This window comes from Chanodichthys erythropterus, chromosome 14 (genome assembly GCF_024489055.1).
Source record: "Chanodichthys erythropterus isolate Z2021 chromosome 14, ASM2448905v1, whole genome shotgun sequence".
Taxonomy (NCBI): Eukaryota; Metazoa; Chordata; class Actinopteri; order Cypriniformes; family Xenocyprididae; genus Chanodichthys; species Chanodichthys erythropterus.
Genome location: NC_090234.1, coordinates 23,472,207 through 23,490,062, shown reverse-complemented (window position 1 = coordinate 23,490,062; position 17,856 = coordinate 23,472,207). Strand labels below are relative to the sequence as shown.

At 38.4% G+C, this 17,856-nt stretch overlaps 1 protein-coding gene and 1 long non-coding RNA gene across 2 annotated transcripts; one reads left to right on the top strand and one right to left on the bottom strand.

Moving 5' to 3' along the window:
* Positions 1 to 1,856: 1,856 nt before the first annotated feature.
* On the bottom strand, positions 1,857 to 14,836 carry LOC137036481 (protein mono-ADP-ribosyltransferase PARP4-like). The gene is made up of 34 exons (XM_067410684.1): positions 14,705 to 14,836; positions 14,185 to 14,386; positions 13,785 to 13,890; positions 13,567 to 13,645; positions 13,388 to 13,486; positions 13,123 to 13,281; positions 12,875 to 13,012; positions 12,635 to 12,793; positions 12,116 to 12,267; positions 11,904 to 12,035; positions 11,313 to 11,411; positions 11,010 to 11,193; positions 10,761 to 10,908; positions 10,281 to 10,423; positions 9,861 to 9,992; positions 9,685 to 9,771; positions 9,444 to 9,608; positions 9,127 to 9,170; positions 8,886 to 8,964; positions 8,629 to 8,766; positions 8,298 to 8,505; positions 7,737 to 7,807; positions 7,254 to 7,441; positions 7,072 to 7,171; positions 6,788 to 6,958; positions 6,367 to 6,447; positions 6,182 to 6,262; positions 5,993 to 6,088; positions 5,685 to 5,828; positions 4,672 to 5,581; positions 4,462 to 4,571; positions 4,266 to 4,368; positions 4,052 to 4,184; positions 1,857 to 3,297 (listed from the first exon to the last, which is right to left on the bottom strand). Exons 1-34 carry the CDS (start codon positions 14,828 to 14,830, stop codon positions 3,069 to 3,071), a joined length of 5,196 nt encoding a protein of 1,731 aa, XP_067266785.1. The 5' UTR covers positions 14,831 to 14,836; the 3' UTR covers positions 1,857 to 3,068.
* LOC137036482 (uncharacterized) lies at positions 14,741 to 17,749 on the top strand. The gene is made up of 3 exons (XR_010897207.1): positions 14,741 to 14,868; positions 16,592 to 16,739; positions 16,861 to 17,749. It is a non-coding gene; the product is annotated as an uncharacterized lncRNA (long non-coding RNA).
* The last annotated feature ends 107 nt before the right edge of the window (positions 17,750 to 17,856 follow it).

The following is a 17,856-nucleotide window of genomic DNA, read 5'->3' as shown; positions in this document are numbered from 1 at the left end:
ACAATAATTACAAAAATGTAAGAATTTCAATTCAAACTATGAAAATGCGTTATTTATACATTTTTTAAGATACTATGAACTCCAGCCTACTTGTGGCATAAGCTCCACCCACTTGCTGTTGTTGACGTAAGCTCCTCCCACTTGCGGGTCTCCGGGCTGCAGCGATATCTACTTGGAGAACGCAGACAATGATTTTTGCACAATCATTTTAATTTCTTTTCCCAATCTCTACAACAAAAACAGTTCGTTATAAGTAACAAGTAAGTGCCCTCCTCTAATATTGGCACCCTTAGTAAATATGAAGCAAAGGCTGTGAAAATAAATCTGCATTGTTTATCTTTTTGATCTTTCATTAAAAAAAAATAAGAAAAAATCTAACCTTTCATTTAAGTAAAACAACTGAAAATGGGGGGTAAATGTTTTTTTTCTAGTTCACAATGGCCACAATTATTGCAACGTCCTTTCCCCAAAATAACAGCTCTGAGTCTTCTTCTATAATGCCTGATGAGTTTGGAGAACACCTGACAAGAGATCAGAGGCCGTTCCTTCATACAGAATCTCTCCAGATCCTTCAGATTCCAGCTCCATGTTGGTGCTTGTTCTATTCAGTTCACTCCACTTATGTTCTTTAGGGATCAGGTCTAGGAACTGGGATGGCCATGGCAGAAGCTTCATTTTGTGCTCAGTGACACATTTTTGTGTTGATTTTGTGTGTTTTGGATCATTGGACTGATGGTAGATCCATAAGATTTCTAGCAGAAGTGGTCAGGTTTTGATTTTTATCTGTTAGTATTTGATAGAATCCATGATACCATGTATCTGAACAAGATGTCCAGGACCTCCAGCAAAACAAATAGGCCCACAAGATTAAAGATCCAGCAGCATATTTAAAAGTGGGCATGGGGTACTTTTTATCCATGTGTGCACCAAACCCATCTGGTGGGTTTGCTGCCAAAATGCTCTTTTTTTAGTTTCATAGAACCAGGTCCCGTTTGAAGTTCCAGTCTTGTCTTTTTTTTGGATGAGCAAGGAGGATTTTTCATGAAACCCTCCTAAACAACTTTTGGTGATGTAGGTGCTGTTTGATCATTTTTTTTAGGCTTTCTGACCCCAACACTCAACTAATTTCTGCAATTTTCCAGCTGTGAACCTTGGAGAGTCTTTGTCCACTCAAACTCTCCACCTGACCGCGCATTAGGACGATTTAGGACACTTGACATTTGATATTCAACAGTATTTTTGACATTTATCCAACAGTGCTTCTGATCTGCCTGCATTGACACTATTCTTTAAGAGCTGCTGTGTAGCCAAATTATGTACCAGTTTTCACTGTAAAGCTGCTTTGACACAATCTGCATTGTAAAAAGCGCTATATAAATAAAGGTGACTTGACTTGACTTTAGACACACGTCCTCTTCCAGGAAGATTTAGTTGATTGGAACTTCTTAATTATTGCCCTGATGGTGGAAATTTTCAATGCTTTAGCTATTTTCAACAATCTTTTGCTGCACATCATAACTATATTCTTTGGTTTTTCTCATTGTGATGAATGATTAAGGGAATTTGGCCTTTGTGTTTCCTCATATTTGTACTCCCGTGGAACATGAAGTCATGGCTGGACAATTTCATGCTCCTAGTCACCCTGGTGTACTAAAAAATGTAAATATGAATTGGAATATACGTCAGAGATATTTTATTCAAAAGAATTTCTAGGGGTACCAATAATTGTGGCCAACATGTATTGGAGAAAAACATTTATTTCATAATACATTTCCCCCTCCCCTACTTTCAATTGTTTTCCTTCGATGAAAGGTAAGAATTTTGTGAATTTTTTGAATGAAAAATCGTAGACGCTCTTGTTACAATTGGAATTTTGTTACATTTGAAATGTCAACATACTACATGAACATACTGTAGATAATGTGATGAACTACATCAATGCTTGTTCTGCTAGGACATCTGTGTGAACTTGAGGAGAAACTACTTCATATATCCACAACAAAAGAAGTTTTGTAATTTAATCCAAATACTTTAGAAAACTCTGGAATACTAATAAGGTATGTAACACAAAGGGACCACCAAGAATAGTACAGAAAACATCAGTTTTCCACAATATTTCATGAAGGAAAAAATTTAGACAATATAAAAATAAAAAAAATAAAAAATGACTGATGCTAAAGAAGGCATTAAGAGTTAGGGTGTGTAAACTTTTTGAATTGTACTTATTTTGTCTTCTGGGAAACATGTAATTATTATCTTCTGAAGGGCAGTACTAAATGAAAAAATATGATTGTTAAACAAAGAAAAATTTAGACATCATCCTGTTCAAAAGTTGTCACCCCCGTGGCTGTTAATGCATTGTTTCCTTCTTGAGCATCAGTGAATGTTTGAATGTTTTGTACTATTGTGTATCAGTCACTCAACTGTCCTTAGTGTGAAAATATCTAAAATAATACAGTCATTGCTGTCAGGGGTCAAATATGCAGAAGATCCTGGAAAACCTGAGTATTTGCAGAACGTGGAGAATTTTTTTGAAGAACATTGCCCAGTTGAACTATTCAGGACAAAAGGGAACCACAAACAACTATCACAAAACATGAAAACAGTCATGGATCATCAAGGTAACGACAGACAGTTAAGATTCAAGGGTATGTACATTTTTGAATGGAGCAATTTTTATAAATTCGGTCAGTTTGTCTTGTGGAGTATATGTAAACATCTTTTATGTGACATAGCTTATTCAGGACATTACTAAATAAAAATAACATGCAATTTTTATGATCTTTCTGATTTGTTAAAATTATTCAAATTTTGCATATTCAGAAAGGGGTATGAAACGTGAGCAAAACCATAGCTTAGGATGCTTTTGCAGTTTGTCAGAGTCGGAGAGTCACCAATTGCTGTTTACATTAATGTTCAAATGAAATAAATGACATTAATATTCTAAGTAATCACTTTGGTAATCTAAATTATTTTTTGGATGTAACTAATTTGATTACCACCCATTTAAATGTAACTGTAATGAACAATAATAATAGTTACTCAAATTTTGTATTTTAAATATGTAACTAAGGTACATGTATTCCATTACTCCACAACCCTGCTGATACACCCACACGTCTCTCCAGAACAGCTTTGAGAGGGGAATATGGGTTTGGAGAATCACAGCCCAGTAACTGACGTGTAGATGATTCCCAATCCCAGCCGATCTCCAGCCGGCTGCACACACACGGATACTGTCTGTCTGTCCGACAGGCCCAGTCCACGGCCCTCTTCACTGCCTCCCAGTGCATCGGTCTGAATGGAAAAGAGCACAAAGTTACGGATCCAAAAATACAACAGGAAATCACTATAGGGCTTTTCACCGTGTGCTTATGTTTCTCATCACAGCTTTTAACCCTGGGTGAAGGTACATTTCACACTTGTAATTTAGAAGTGGGGTTAACACCGCTTTTTACCCGGGGTTTTGAAGCCCTGCTCCAAAGCAGGGTTAGCACCGCTTTTGCAGTTTGACATTTGTGATGCCAAATGTGTGTAGTGTGAATCGATGATCGTGTTACAATGTTAAGGCAAGATGCTTTGCAACAGACAGCCAATCGTATGTCTTGTATTCACATGCTTTGAACAGTCAAGTTGTGTAAACAGTAGTTTCAGCGTTTAAAGGATCAAATGGTGAAAAAAAATGCAACATTTGGAGTGAAGAAGAGACCATTTCATTCTTACCTTTATAGTCCGAAAAGTCCATTCAGTATAAACTTCAGTATATACAGTCGGCAATAAATAATACAAATAACATGGTGCGTTCGTCCAATCAATAACACCGACACAGCAAATATGCAAATAAGAACGTGAACCAAGGGTTTTAGAATGCTCAGTGTGAAATGTCAGTTTATGATTACGCGGCATTAATCAATTACTCCATGTAAAATGATTAGCAGTGTGAAACGTGAAGCAAGATAACCGGTTTACCTGAAGTTTAGAATGATCCAGGGTTAACTACTGTAGTGTAACTTCAAGTGTGAAAAGCACTAATGAGGACGTGTGCTCGTACCTGGGCTCCTGGGACTCTTTCAGCCGGAAGAGAGACTCGAGCAACTGTCCCACTGCCAGCTTCTTCGCCCGGATCAGCTGCAGCACCAGCAGAGTCGCCACCAGTCTCAGAATGTCCGCATGAGCCTTCACACCTGACAGACAAAACATGTGACTGATTAACTGATTCTGACTGTCTGAAAAATAAAGAAGATTTGACTTCAAAAAACTTATACCAAAGGAACGGATGCCTTTCTCCTTAAGGAAGACATTGGCAAAAAAGTCTACGTCCAGGTTGAGGAAGCTGCTCAGCCTCTCAGTGCACTCCCAGTATCCATCCTACATCCAAACACAACACATAAATTCATATTCCTTTGACTTACACATTTACATACTGTATATAATGTAGTTTATTAAATTATATGTAAAAACCTCATGTTGAAGCTCAAACAGCTCATTCCAGGCCACTGTGCCAGGCTTGCTTATTTGTTTTCCCAGAAACAAGGATTTCTTCCGTTTTTTTAAAGGAAAGCCCGTAGTGTCTTTGGTTTCAGCATAGTGAGAAATTAGACATACATTTTACATGTGCTTAATCCGTCTAAACATTGAACAAATTGGGAAACTCAATGTGAGTCAACTTACCAGGTGCAGAAAACGCAAAGGGTTTTTGTTGTTGCTGAGATGCTCCAAAGCTAAAGGCTGAGAAACCAGAATACCCTAGAGGCTCAGTTGTGTTTTGCGGGATAACAGGAGCGCTACCATATCCAACAGCAGCAAGCTTACAAGTTTTAGGTTGACCAAAGGAAATAGAGGCAGCATGAAGAGGGGGAGCCAGTGATTTTTCCATGTAACACATGGAAATAGGTGCAGATATTTTGGCAGCAAGAGAAGGAGAAGGAGGAGGAGAAGAAGGAGGAGGGGGAGGAGTTATGCAGAGAGGCTTCGACATAAGGTGAGGAGGACCACAAAAGGCTTTCTCTCGAAGAGAAAACACTGGGGTGTCGACTGGCTTTGCTAGCAAACTGTTTGCTGGCAAACTGGGTTGTCGAATTTTGCAAGAAAACCTCTCTCTCCTGGAGCAAGGTGAGGGCATCAAGGCAGGAGGAGGAGGAGGAGGAGGAGGGCGGTGAGTAATGGACAGAGATTCCATTGACACATAAATAGAGGAGTCTTGAAGGTGTTCATGATGAGAAGCACGCACTGGGGCACCAGTCATGATGCCAGGGGAAGGCTGAGGCTGTGGAGCACTTGCCATACATTGAGAGAATTGCATGTTACGAACAGGCATATAATCTAGGTTTTCAATCATCATTTCTTCCAGTGCCGAGTTTTCATAAAGATCAGTGCTACTAAATATAGGAGTGAAGCATGTCTTTAAATAAGGAAAACCATAAGAAAGAGAGCTGGACACCGTCTCATGGACAGTGGGAGCTGCAGGCGCTGCTTCTAAGTCATACTCTTCTTCATAGCAACTCCCCACAGAACGTGTAATACAATCAAAATCCAGGAGATTAGATGCGGACATGTCACTGCACCATTTCGCTGATTTCAACTGGAAAAAATAAATAAAAAAAATTCACTTTTGTAAATACTGAATGATGACAACTTTGATCACTACATTACGTGACAACAGCTGTAATAGACTCTTTTGTTACGTATATGTGATCTTTTTCAGCAGCAATAATATGCGCAGCCTTGAGCTTCTCTTCAGCCCAGCCCATATATGGCAAAATATCCACATCCTCCTCTGATATGAGTTTAGGAATATCTGTCAATCCAGTGTCAAGCTCATTCTGGTCCTACAAAGAGCAAACGAGGACACAAAGTCAATTCTTTCATTTATTTTACAGATTTATTTATTTATTAGATATATGTTTTTGAGTTAATTTTTAATAAATATCATGCAAAAAGAAAATAAAAAAAGTTGTCATTAATTGTGATGATATGTTTAGAAAAATCATACCCTCTCTTCAATGGCGACAAAGCTTGTGAACTGGGACAAGATGGAGAACTCTTTACTGAGCTCAATGATGTAGGACTTCAGCTCTGCTTTCTTCCCCTGTTAGAGAGACACAAGACAGCAAATCAAGTTCTTCTGTTAGCAGATTTGCCAGTTCTAATAAAAACAGCAACATGCAGCCAAATATTGTACCTCATGTTCTGCCTGATTGTTGCCTAGAATGCCATCTTCATAATCTCTGATGATCGCTCTTGCTGTTAACTTGTGAAGGAACTACACACACACACACACACACACACACACACACACACCTCAAATGTCTGATAAACAACTGATGATGTTTCAGATTATATGAAGTATTGAAGATGCTCACTCACAGTTCCTTTCGTCTTTTGTAGTTCTGTGGTGGAAACCATTGTTTTGATCTCATTCCCACTCAAATCACCAAACAGTGTGGCCTAAAAGAGTGAATATTACACAATTAACAATAAATAAATAAATAAATATACAAATAGCTGGGTAATTCACCTAAAACATCTTAATATTTTTTACAGCCTTCTGATTTATAGTACATATTTTGACCTTGATAAATCTCACTCTGAAAATGCTTCATAGGGTGATGTTTTTAACCACTGTATTGAAGGAGATTCAAAATTATAATTTAAGATCTAAAATACTGCAGAAATTTCATTAAAAATAATCAAGGCATGTTTTCCACATGCTTGTCACTAAATGAACATAAAAATACTATAATCATTTTCATTTATATTCACCAATATAACAATACAGCAGGTCTACCTGAGTGCAGTGCGGCACAAAGCCGTATATGAGAGTGTGACAGTCACTGAAGAGGGCGTGAAGCTGTGAGGGGGCTTGAACAGGAGGGGGCGCTGTGGGATTAAACTGCTGCCACTTCACTGCCACTGATCTGCAGCCTGGAGACTCCATACGCTGAACCTGAGCGCGCACCTGAAATTACCAGCAAGTCTGTAAATATCAAGCCTCAGAGCGGCCCATGTTGAAAAGATAATGCTCCTTTTTAGTTTATAAAAAGCTACAATCCAGTGAAGAGCGTAATTCACCTTCTCTGCCCAAGTGTGTTTCATCTTGGTGTCAAAAAATTCATACGTTCCTCCACTGGCTTGAGCCAAAGCTCTGAGCATATGACGATTAGCTGTCAAGCTAGAGAAACACAATCAAACTGTAGGTTCAGAAATTAACTAGAGTGAGAAATAGATTTGTGTTGAACTCTTCAAAGGCAGACCTGAGTCCGCAGGTGAAGAGGCGCGTGTGGCAGGAGTTTTCTCGGACCAGCTGTAGGGTCAGAGGCTGATTCTGAACATGTCCATCAGAGAGCAGCAGGATGTTCCTCACGCCCCGACAGGGAGGCAGCAAGCTCAGGATACGGAGAGGACGCCACAGCTCAGTGCCGCCACCAGCACCACTACAGGACTGAAGACACCAGACATGCAATGATAAGCAAATCAACTTTAGTGATCAACTTTAGTGATTAATAAAGGGGTCAAGGTTCAGCTGGTTAGTGTGGTACAGTTAGACCCTGATGGCAGATGCTGTAACTACAACACTATGGTGGCAAAACATCTCAAGTTCAAATGAAGTGAAGATGCATTATGGGAATCGAATGATGTCACTTGATGGAAGGAATCAAAAACCCTGAAGAATATCTCAGTATGTCCCCTTTCAAAACACAGAAACACTCATCTTTAGGCATTTTAACATTACTCACCATAATAAACTTTCTGGCTGGTTCAGATGCTTCATCTAAAGGCACTGGTGCAGGAAAAGCTTCCTTGTAATCTGTAAAAACACACATTTTAAGAATAACATGTCAATATGTGAATGAACTATTCTTCATCCATAATACTTCACTACAAATCACACGATTACAAATCCCACGCTCACTCTGTTGTGTCAATAATATCTCTGAATTTAAATTACTCAAAACTCACCTATTTTCTGAATGTTATACCTCTTGATTTGATTAATTGATTACTCTGCATTATTACTAATATTTCTCTGAATGTTATGTCTCTTAAGTACTGTTTTGTAATTTTGTACTTGACTATTTTTCTGTATACTTCCATTATTGTTTCTCATCATTGTCTACTTGTATTATCTCTTCACTGTTAATTGTTCACTGTAAAGCGTCCTTGAGCTCTGGAAAGGCGCTATATAAATAAAAATTATTATTATTATTATTATTATTATTATTAAGAATAATAGGGAAATGAAAGTATCAACATGATGATCACTAGAAGAGCAGCAGATTGTCTCAGTGAGCACTAACCAGTGCTGAAAGAGATGATGTTGATCTTCAGTGAGCGGTCCAGAGATTTGAGGACTTGAAGGGCAATCCTGCGGGCGTTCAGCATGGCGTCTCCCTGCATGGACTTGGAGGAGTCCAGCAGGATGACCACATCGCTCACACTGGACGGACATCCAGAGCTGGACACCCCGCTTGACTTAAAGTCTGGATAAAACACCAGCATGCAGGCCTGCAGGGATCAGAGAGTGTCAGAGAAGGACCGATCTGTGTGGATTTCAGGTCTGGGTGTGTGAAGGAAAGAGAGACATTTTTGTCTGCTGTATGAATCAGATGTGACTGATCGTTTCATTACCTGACTATCTTTATCCGGATGGTTCTCGACCCACATCCTGGGCATGTGGATATTAGAAAGACTGAAGGACACCTGTAACCCTTCAGATCCAAGAGTTTGTCCCGGTAACGTGCTGATCACTGCCTTACAGTCTGTCATCTGAACAGGAAAAACACTGATACTGTTAATAATACCGTAAATAACCAAATATGTTTTATTTTCTTCAGACAATATAACAAGTATTTAGTAAGAAAATCCACAAATATGAGTAAAATAACCTTGGTTTTGATGCGGTGAGAAGAGCTCAAGTTGATGATCTCGTAAGGCATTTCAATGGACATAGACAGAGAAAACTCCCTGAGGAAAGAGAAAGGGAACAAATGAAAGAGAGTGTGATGTTATAAAGACAACATGGTTTGCTAAATTAAATAATTAACTTTTATATTGTTACTCATCAGCAGATGCATTTTGATTTTAAGTGAATTTCTCTGTGGATTCTCCAGCGTTTGAGACTCTCACCCTTCTGACTGAAGCTCCGTCACACCGATCTTTTCAACAGTTGCCTGAAACACAACACAACTTCTTTCTTTAATGGACTAAATGTAAGTTAATACACTGTAAATTATAGGAATGCACCAATATGTACATTTGGCCAATACATAATAATTCTTTATATTTGGAAACCAATTACATATAATATCAGCCAATAATAATGTCCGCCAATGAATCTAAATCTTGTTTGAGAGCCTCATTACAAAAACAAAAGTCTCTCTAATAAAAGCCACATCCCAAGAACTTCAACATAAACAATAAAACATAAACCAGCCGTGTCGTACCTGAGTCGTCTGATTAAGGGCGGCACTCTGTTGCCATGGTGCCACACTGCCAGCCAATGAGAAGACTATAGAGCCTGATCTCACCACCAGCTCAGTGATGAACGTCACCTTGATCAAAACTGTGGCTCCGGGAGGAAGGTTCCCCACGCTGATTGTAAATACATCCTGCCTCACATAAACACATGACCTTAAAGAAGCCTTCTGATACAATATCAGAAAGAAACAGTAGTAAGTAACTCACCGGTGCATCCTGGTCCATCAGGTAGGCTCCATGGCCTTTTTCTATGGCTTGCTTGTACTCCTTACGAGCCTGTTCTTTTTCCTTTACCTACAGGACAAAGAAAGACATTGAAAACTGATGAGAAAGCAGTTATGAAGAGCAGAGGCTGTATTCGACAAAATCTGAATGACCTGCACCTTTCCAATGACGTGTTTTCCATTGATAAAGGCTTCAAATCCACACACTGCTGCCGTCTCCTCCAGCGGAAAGACGTACTTTGCTTCAATGGGAACAGCACTCTTGTTTGTGTAGGTCTGAAAAATGATGACCTGGTGACAGAGCAGAAAAAGATTTGGTTATGGTTGAAGTTTGAAATTGTCAGTATAATTTTATCATTCTTTCTGGCTTTTATTTTGACATTCTTAGTTTTTGATCACCTTGTCAAGTATTTGTTCCCTTTTGCCCACCATTTCACTTTTTATATTTCATGACATTGTTTAACAAGTGAAACTTGGAGTGAGAGAAAACAGTGATGCTTTGACTGAAAAACTCTCTCACTGCACTGCCTGCTTTATATCGCTCATATACTCGCAGTAACATCAACTGTAGGATCACACCTGACACAGTAGGTCCATCAGCTTGCACCTCACATTGACAGCCTGAAGAGGAAGTTTCTGACCACTGCTGTCCAACAAACCTGCAGTCATCTCCTCCAGAGGGTTCTTAGTGGACTCTAAACCCTCACTGTCATCACTGGACACTAAAGAAACACATCAAACAAAATCCAGTGATGAACTTCACAAATCCAAACAAAAGCATTCAGCATTAGAGAGTATCAGATGAATTCCTGAGGAATGATTTTCCTCTCCAACATGTCTCCATGTTCACCATTATTATGAGGAGTTGTTCAGCGTTACTCAAACTTTGGTCACTGTTGTGCTATATGTTGAATCCCTGAGGATAAGGATATGGGCTCCACCATCATGTAGTTAGATTTTTATGGATTTTAATGGATTTGACAGCCCTTGTTATCATCTACAGATTCCTCCACATATAAAAGCTCTCTCTACATGTCCTGTTCACTGAACGTTACTCACAGACGTCAGACGTGTCAGCGAGCTGTGTGAGCTCCACAAAGGTGTTGATATGAGGCTGAAACTCTTTTAGCTCGTCCCCCTCCAGAGTGTACTGAACCACATACTTCAGTCTGATCTGCTCTGTGTTATAGACGACAAACTCATCATCCTGTCAAATACAAACCCACAGACACAAACACAAAGCTCACATTAGATCCCCAAAACATGAGCAGAACATTTAAGTACATAGAAAATTACTAAGAAAAGCACCTCAAATTCAGAGAGTCTGTTGGGGGTGCGGCGGACTCCATGTACGCTGTGGTAGCCATCAGGGGCGCAGGTCAAAGTGGCGTCTTTCTTCAGCAGGTCTTTGCAGCGACCCAGCGCCACTTCACACACCAACAGCAGCCGAGAGCCGTCAGTTACACTGGGCTTGGAGTATTTCACACTGGTCCTTTAACACAGAGAAAAAAAACTTACTGAGTGACTCAAATCTTCAGTTGTCATGAAAATGGAGTCAAAGTGTTTATAAATCTGTTATATTAAAGGATGGTAATGCAGAAGACCACTGACTTTAGAGAGTTACTGAAGTAGATTCCTCCTCCAAGATTCCCGATATCCGTCCTCTCAATTCCATGCTGTTCGACTCCAACTCTGGGCAGCAGCAGACCTCTACATAGAATATTTCATCAGAAATGTATATTTAAAAAAGAACAAATGATATTACATGATTATTGCAGAAGGGTAAATCATTGAGTAGACATTACAAAAATTACTTCTGTCGTATATTTATAGTCAGATATTAGAGGGGTTGTTTTTTTAAGTTTTTCAGGGTAGGCCTACATGATGTTTTTAGTATTGCTAATTTCCTCTATTTTTAGATTTCGATTACTTTTGCTATCATTTATGAATAATGTAATAACAAGGATAAACATAATCGTATACCACTTAATGCAAATCTCAACAATGATGTCCATTTTTGTACATTATAATGTTGGGATTCCTAAATTCACTTAATATCAGCCATAACAAGAAACATGGTTCAATCACACTCACTGAATCGGTCTTCTCTTACTCCTCCACAGTATATGGTCTGTCATAGACATAGGTTTGTGTGGTTTTCTCACTGTATGTAAATATATTTTTTAAAGAATATGCTCTTACCGTGACAGTATTCCAACAAAACTACTGGGACTAGTGGAGTGAAGGAGGGGCTCAATGTTGCCTAAATCCTCCCAAAACATCTGAAGCTCCACCCCTCTGCTTACCCGCAGAATCTGCTGAATCTGAACAGGCCTGTAGTGGACACAACATTAACACCATCATAATATATTCATGTTTGAACTTCAGACCTCAATCACCACCATCAAGTTTACCTGTCCTGAAGCAGTTGAGAGACAACATGAAACTCAGGGTTTAGTGGCGGAACAACCTCAATGCTGCACCTCAGAGCTCGATACTTTCCCACAGACGAGGGCGAGGGGCTTCCCAGAGTGGATTCACTCACATTCAGAATGTCTCTGATCAGCTGAGGACGACAGAAGAGTTAAAAGTTAAAGTCTGCACTGTGGAGTTAAAAATCCAGATGGGAGAATCTACAAAAATACCCAAATGTGAAGGAATTTCATTCAGTATTTGTTTGACCATCTTTAATTTAAATTTAAATTACATTCATTTGATTTAAATTACATAATCATTACATTACAGTATTTTAGAAAATCTGTGTATTACAGTAATGATCTATATATTTAATTGAGAAACATTTTTGAAAGTAATGAGCATAGCAAAAAAATGAGGTAAAAAAAGCTTCATCATCATGAAAACAATATCACAAAACTAAAATCTCGATAGTCCTAAAGCAGTATAATAATTTTATATAACTGTTTATGTGTTACCTGACAAAGGTCTAGTTTCTGAGACACAAGCTTGTGTTTGGAAGGAGGGTCGATCATTCTGAGGGGTAGAAGAGTGTTGACCTCCTCTAGCAGGGCCTTGACTTCATCCTCTTTCTGAGTCTTTTGTGCCTGCAGTAACAATCCCTCCACCCTGCTCACCTGCAACAGTACAGAGTCATTAAACACACAATATTCCTGTGAGCTTCATGACTAGATGTGTGTGTTTAAACTCATTCTCACATCATTAAGGCTGATACTGGAGACGGGGACTGTCAGGATGTTACTAAGAGAACCGAGAGCTTCGGTCCAAACCAGCTCCACAAAGACGCCAACTTCCTGTGATAATGTGCTGCAGTTCAGCTTCTCCTCCAACAGAAGCTAATTAAAAGAGTGAACAACACTAGTTACAAACCCATTGGACATGTTATATATGCATATACTGTACAGTATCAAATGAATAAACTGATCTGTTTATCTGTTTATCTAACCTGCTGCAGGCTGTAGGATGCCAAGCGCTCAACCTCAGGAGGAAGTGTGTGAGTCTTTGTGAATCCTTGTGTCTCCATCTCCTTCATCAACAGCAGATACGCTTCCACAGCATCCTCAGACGTCACACAGCACACAATCTTGTCCTGCACCACTGCGCTCTGTATTGAGTGTCAAGACTGTCAAGGTTCATTACCTCTCTCACAATATATGAGTCCTATGATAACAACATCTAAACAGTTTAAATGGTGTTTGAGTTGATCAAACCTCAGTTTCACTCAAGATTGAACACAACACACGATACTGCTGGCCTGCTCGTCCTCTGGCACTCTGCAGCTCCAAAACAGACAAAGTCTTGGGTTTGACCTGCAACACAGACATAAAGACACTTTCAAATTCAGGCAGTGATCAGTGAGATCAGTGGAAATAAGAAATTTCTCACTCACCCTCTCAAAAACTGAATACTTCGCCACTTGAAAATGTGAAGGAAATTCAGGCAGGTCACGGTCGCCTTCTTTGTAAACTCTGCATTGGGTAAATGAAAGGATGAAGTCAGGTAAACTATCACATCTAAACTGGTAGAAACTGATGTGAAAAAGTAGAATAATTAATAAACTTCTCAATAACACTCCAGCAGTGACAGTGACAAAAAACAAAAGCGCACCTGAACCTGCCGAGATGAGGCCCATCCTTCTCAAGAGTCTCAATCTCAGTCTTTGGGAGTTCAGACTGACCTTTGAGCTTCTCTTTTTTAAGTATCTGGGTCGACACTTTATGGTGGAAAACAACACTATGTCAACAGTGCCACAAAAATACATGCTTTTTTTCATTTAATACTCTTATAACCTAAATGTAATGTCAAATACACTTTACAACAAAAAAGTACAGCAAAACAAGAGCACAAGCGTACTGAACAAAACACACCCAGTGTTAGCAAATACAACTAATCTGGCTGTGACGCTCTGTGTCCCTCCCCCTCCATTCACATCTCATGTGACTTGACACAAACATCTATTCAATACTGAACTGATTGATTTAAATTAGGTGGTTTAGGAATCTCTGACCTGGATGAGAGATGAATTCAGAAGTGGGATAAGCCGGCTGTGATAAGCAGGCCAAATTATGCTCCGTCAAAGGCAGGAGATGCCCTTCATCCAGACAGCTCCACACATACTGGATCCCAACCACTGGGATCTGGAGCTTCTGGATGCTGCGCTGCCGGTTACTGCTCAGGTCATTCACACTGCTGGTGACTACAAAAGAGCACTGGAGAAGAAAAAAGCAGGTCAGAAGATACACTGCAGCTCTTTACTGACTTTTAGTAGGACCACTGCACACTTTGGTGTCACTTTTATTTATTTTAAGCATTATAAATCATAAAGCACAATTCACATGTTACTGTAGTGAGAAATAACATAAAATTACCCTTAGTTAACTTTAAACAATCAAATGTTTGTACACTGAGTCAGCGTCATATGAAACCCAACTATTGCTGAAACAATCATTTGTGTAACTGCTCTTAGTTTTGATTAAAAAGACAATCATGTAGTAGTTATTGAGAAAATATTGATGCGCACTACGAACCTCTCTGTTGATGACATAAGAGATGTTTCCTCCATTATCTAGAAGAGCTAATTTCAGCTTCTTCTTCTCTTTATAAGGCACATTCTTCACATCTACCACCACAGTACAGTTTTCAAACACTGTCATGATGCCACCGTGTCTGAAACATGCCGAGAAAAGCGACAGTAAGTAACCTACTGTAAATATAAATATTAATAACACGATGAACACTATACAACTGCATGTTTCTATTCATTAAACAAAGCAAGCTCAATGCATAATACTTATATTGGTATAACAGTTATACAATTTAAATTTTCTTTCTCTTGTGTATATAAAGTATTTAAACATTCGACAATTGTCCAAATCCCGCTGCAGTTTCTCTCTTGATAGTGTTGTCATGTCATGTCATTAGCAGACTGAAGAACATCTTACCGTGAGTCCAGAGACCCGTTTAGATTTTAGTAAAATGTCTCTAACGAAGTCGTAAATCTGTTGTGCGAAGTTCAGTATAAAAAAGTGTTTCCTGACTCATACATACGGTAAAGACACACCCCCGTTCCTCCCTGAGATAAAAACAAAACATTAAACGGGCGCCATCCAGTGGTTGAAACGGGAAAATACCATACTTTTAAAACCGATTTAAATTAACATTCGATGTTCCTCGCATTTAACACATTTACAGTTTTTAATCTTTTTTTTTTCTTTCGGCTAATCAGAATGAAAAAGATAAGAAAAGTGTGTTTTATTTTGACGTTAAAAATATATGAGATGATTAAGACCGCAAAATAAAAAACAATAAATAATAATTACAAATCTGGTTTGTGACCGACACTATAGTATAGACACCTGACATTATAGTGACGGATAAAAAAAGAAAGCTGAAAACCATCTGACATCTGATCTAACATGATCACTGTACTCAAATTATTGTCTATTTACACATTAATATAATCACAATAACAACTGCTGCTAGCAATTACAAGTGCCTGTACAAGTAATTACTAGTTTGATTATATAGATAGTGTATGATTCTTCTAATAATCATTCAATTTAGAACCTTTAGAACTTGTGTCATTTTTTCCTTTTTCACAGAAAGTGCATCAGCATCTCTGGTATAAAGCACCTGTATGATTATACAGAAAACATTCTGTGACTGTGTAGTATGTATGCATTTAACACAATTTTGCTTGTGCTGTCTTTCTTTAAAATGAAATATATACACACATATATTTACTATATGAAACTGCTCCAAGACTCAAAGGTTGGAGATCCAAATGCAGCTTTTATTAGAGGAACAATCCAGAAATGTAATCCAAAATACAGGTAACAGGTCAATATCCAGACAAGCAATCTAAACAAGCAAACAAATCAGGGAACACAGGCAAAAGGATAATCCACAAAAAGGCAAGCAATCCCCCCAAAAACAAGAGATAAGAAACCAGGGAGAATGCTCAGAGATGCAGTATAACTACTAACAAAACCTCACAGTGAATGACAGAGTGAACAGGCTAGATATAGGCAGAGGTAATGAGGTAAATGAGACACAGGTGTAAACAATCATGGCTTCCAAATGACTGATGCTCAAGAAGGCAACATTATGCATTAAGAGTTGGGGAGTGTAAAGTTTTTGAATTGAATGAATGGTAAATTGTTCTTATTTTGTTTTCTGGGAAAAATGTCTTATGAAGGGCAGTACTAAATGAAAAAATATCATCTTTAAACAAAAATAGAAAAATTTAGACATCATTCTGTTCAAAAGTTACCCTGCAGCTCTTAATGCATTGTGTTTCCTTCTTGAGCATCAGTGAATGTTTGAACAAACTTTTTGTACTATTGTTTATTGGTCACTCAATTGTCCTTTGTGTGAAAAGATGAATCTAAAATCATACGGTCATTGCTGGACAGGGGTCAAATATGCAGAAGATGATGGAAAACCTGGGAATTTGCAGAACCTGGAATTTTTCTGAAGAACATTGGCCAGTTTAACTATTCAGGTCAAAAGGAACTCACAAACAACTATCACAAAACATGAAAACAGTCATGGATCATCAAGGTAACGACAGACAGTTAAGATTCAATGTTTAGTATTTTATTGAAAAATGATAGTTACCCAAATTTTGTATTTTAAGTAAGTAACTAAATTACATGTACTCCATTACTCCACAACCCTGCAGATACACCCACATGTTTCTCCAGAACAGCTTTGAGAGGGGAATATGGGTTTGGAGAATCACAGCCCAGTAACTGACGTGTAGATGATTCCCAATCCCAGTTGATCCGACATGAGCCTTCACACCCGGCATCTTGTATAAACATCTTGATCCCATCCCAGCGATTATTAAAAGGGAACATATGTTTTGTTCCAACTTTCGGATTTAATTCATGTTGAAGCACTGATCCCATTCCAATTGCCATGTGTTTTTGGTGTATGTATTTAAAGCTGTTTTCAGGTCTGTAAAGGGTATAGAACATTTGACTGGTTCTTTAGATAATGCTTCTTTGGCAGCATTGTCTGCTTGCTCATTACCAGAAATCCCTGATGTGATGACACACGTACTGTGATAAAGGCCTATAAACCAGTTGCTCTGATGTCTGTCATTAATGGTAATCAAAGAACAAATGTAACAGAGAAAATTGTAGCTTTAATAAGGATTAGCCGATATTTAATTTATAGTTTATCCAGTGAAGACTGTAAAGTGTTTGATAACTTTATTAAACTTCTGTATAATTCCTATCTGTTTGACAGGTTGAAAGGTCACAGGTAAATACGACATTTATTATAATGTTGAAATTGTTATACTATAATGTTTTGGGGGTTTTTTTGTTTTTTTTTTATCAATTTCATAGAGACATCAGTACTAGTATTAGTATATCAGTATTTGAAGTTACTAAAATTACAATATAAAAATATTAAAAACTCTGTTTTTACAGAAATCACAGAAAAAATGTGATTAGTTAACTTTATAAATCGACTGACAGCACTTACAGCATATATGATAGCACACATATATGTACAGTGGCATGCAAAAGTTTGGGAACCCCTGGCAGAATCTGTGAAAATGTGAATAATTTTATCAAAATAAGAGATCATACAAAATGCATGTTATTTTTTTATTTAGTACTGTCCTGATTTAGACATTAAGAGCTGGGGGGGGGTGTGTGAAAACTTT

Coding starts and splice junctions, on each gene's coding strand:
- LOC137036481 (XM_067410684.1), bottom strand. CDS start 14,830: ATGACAGTGTTTGAAAACTGTACTGTGGTGGTAGATGTGAAGAATGTG. Junction 13,282..13,387: donor CAATCTTGAGTGAAACTGAG/GTTTGATCAACT, acceptor CACTCAATACAG/AGCGCAGTGGTGCAGGACAA. Junction 5,829..5,992: donor TTGTCGCCATTGAAGAGAGG/GTATGATTTTTC, acceptor TGCTCTTTGTAG/GACCAGAATGAGCTTGACAC.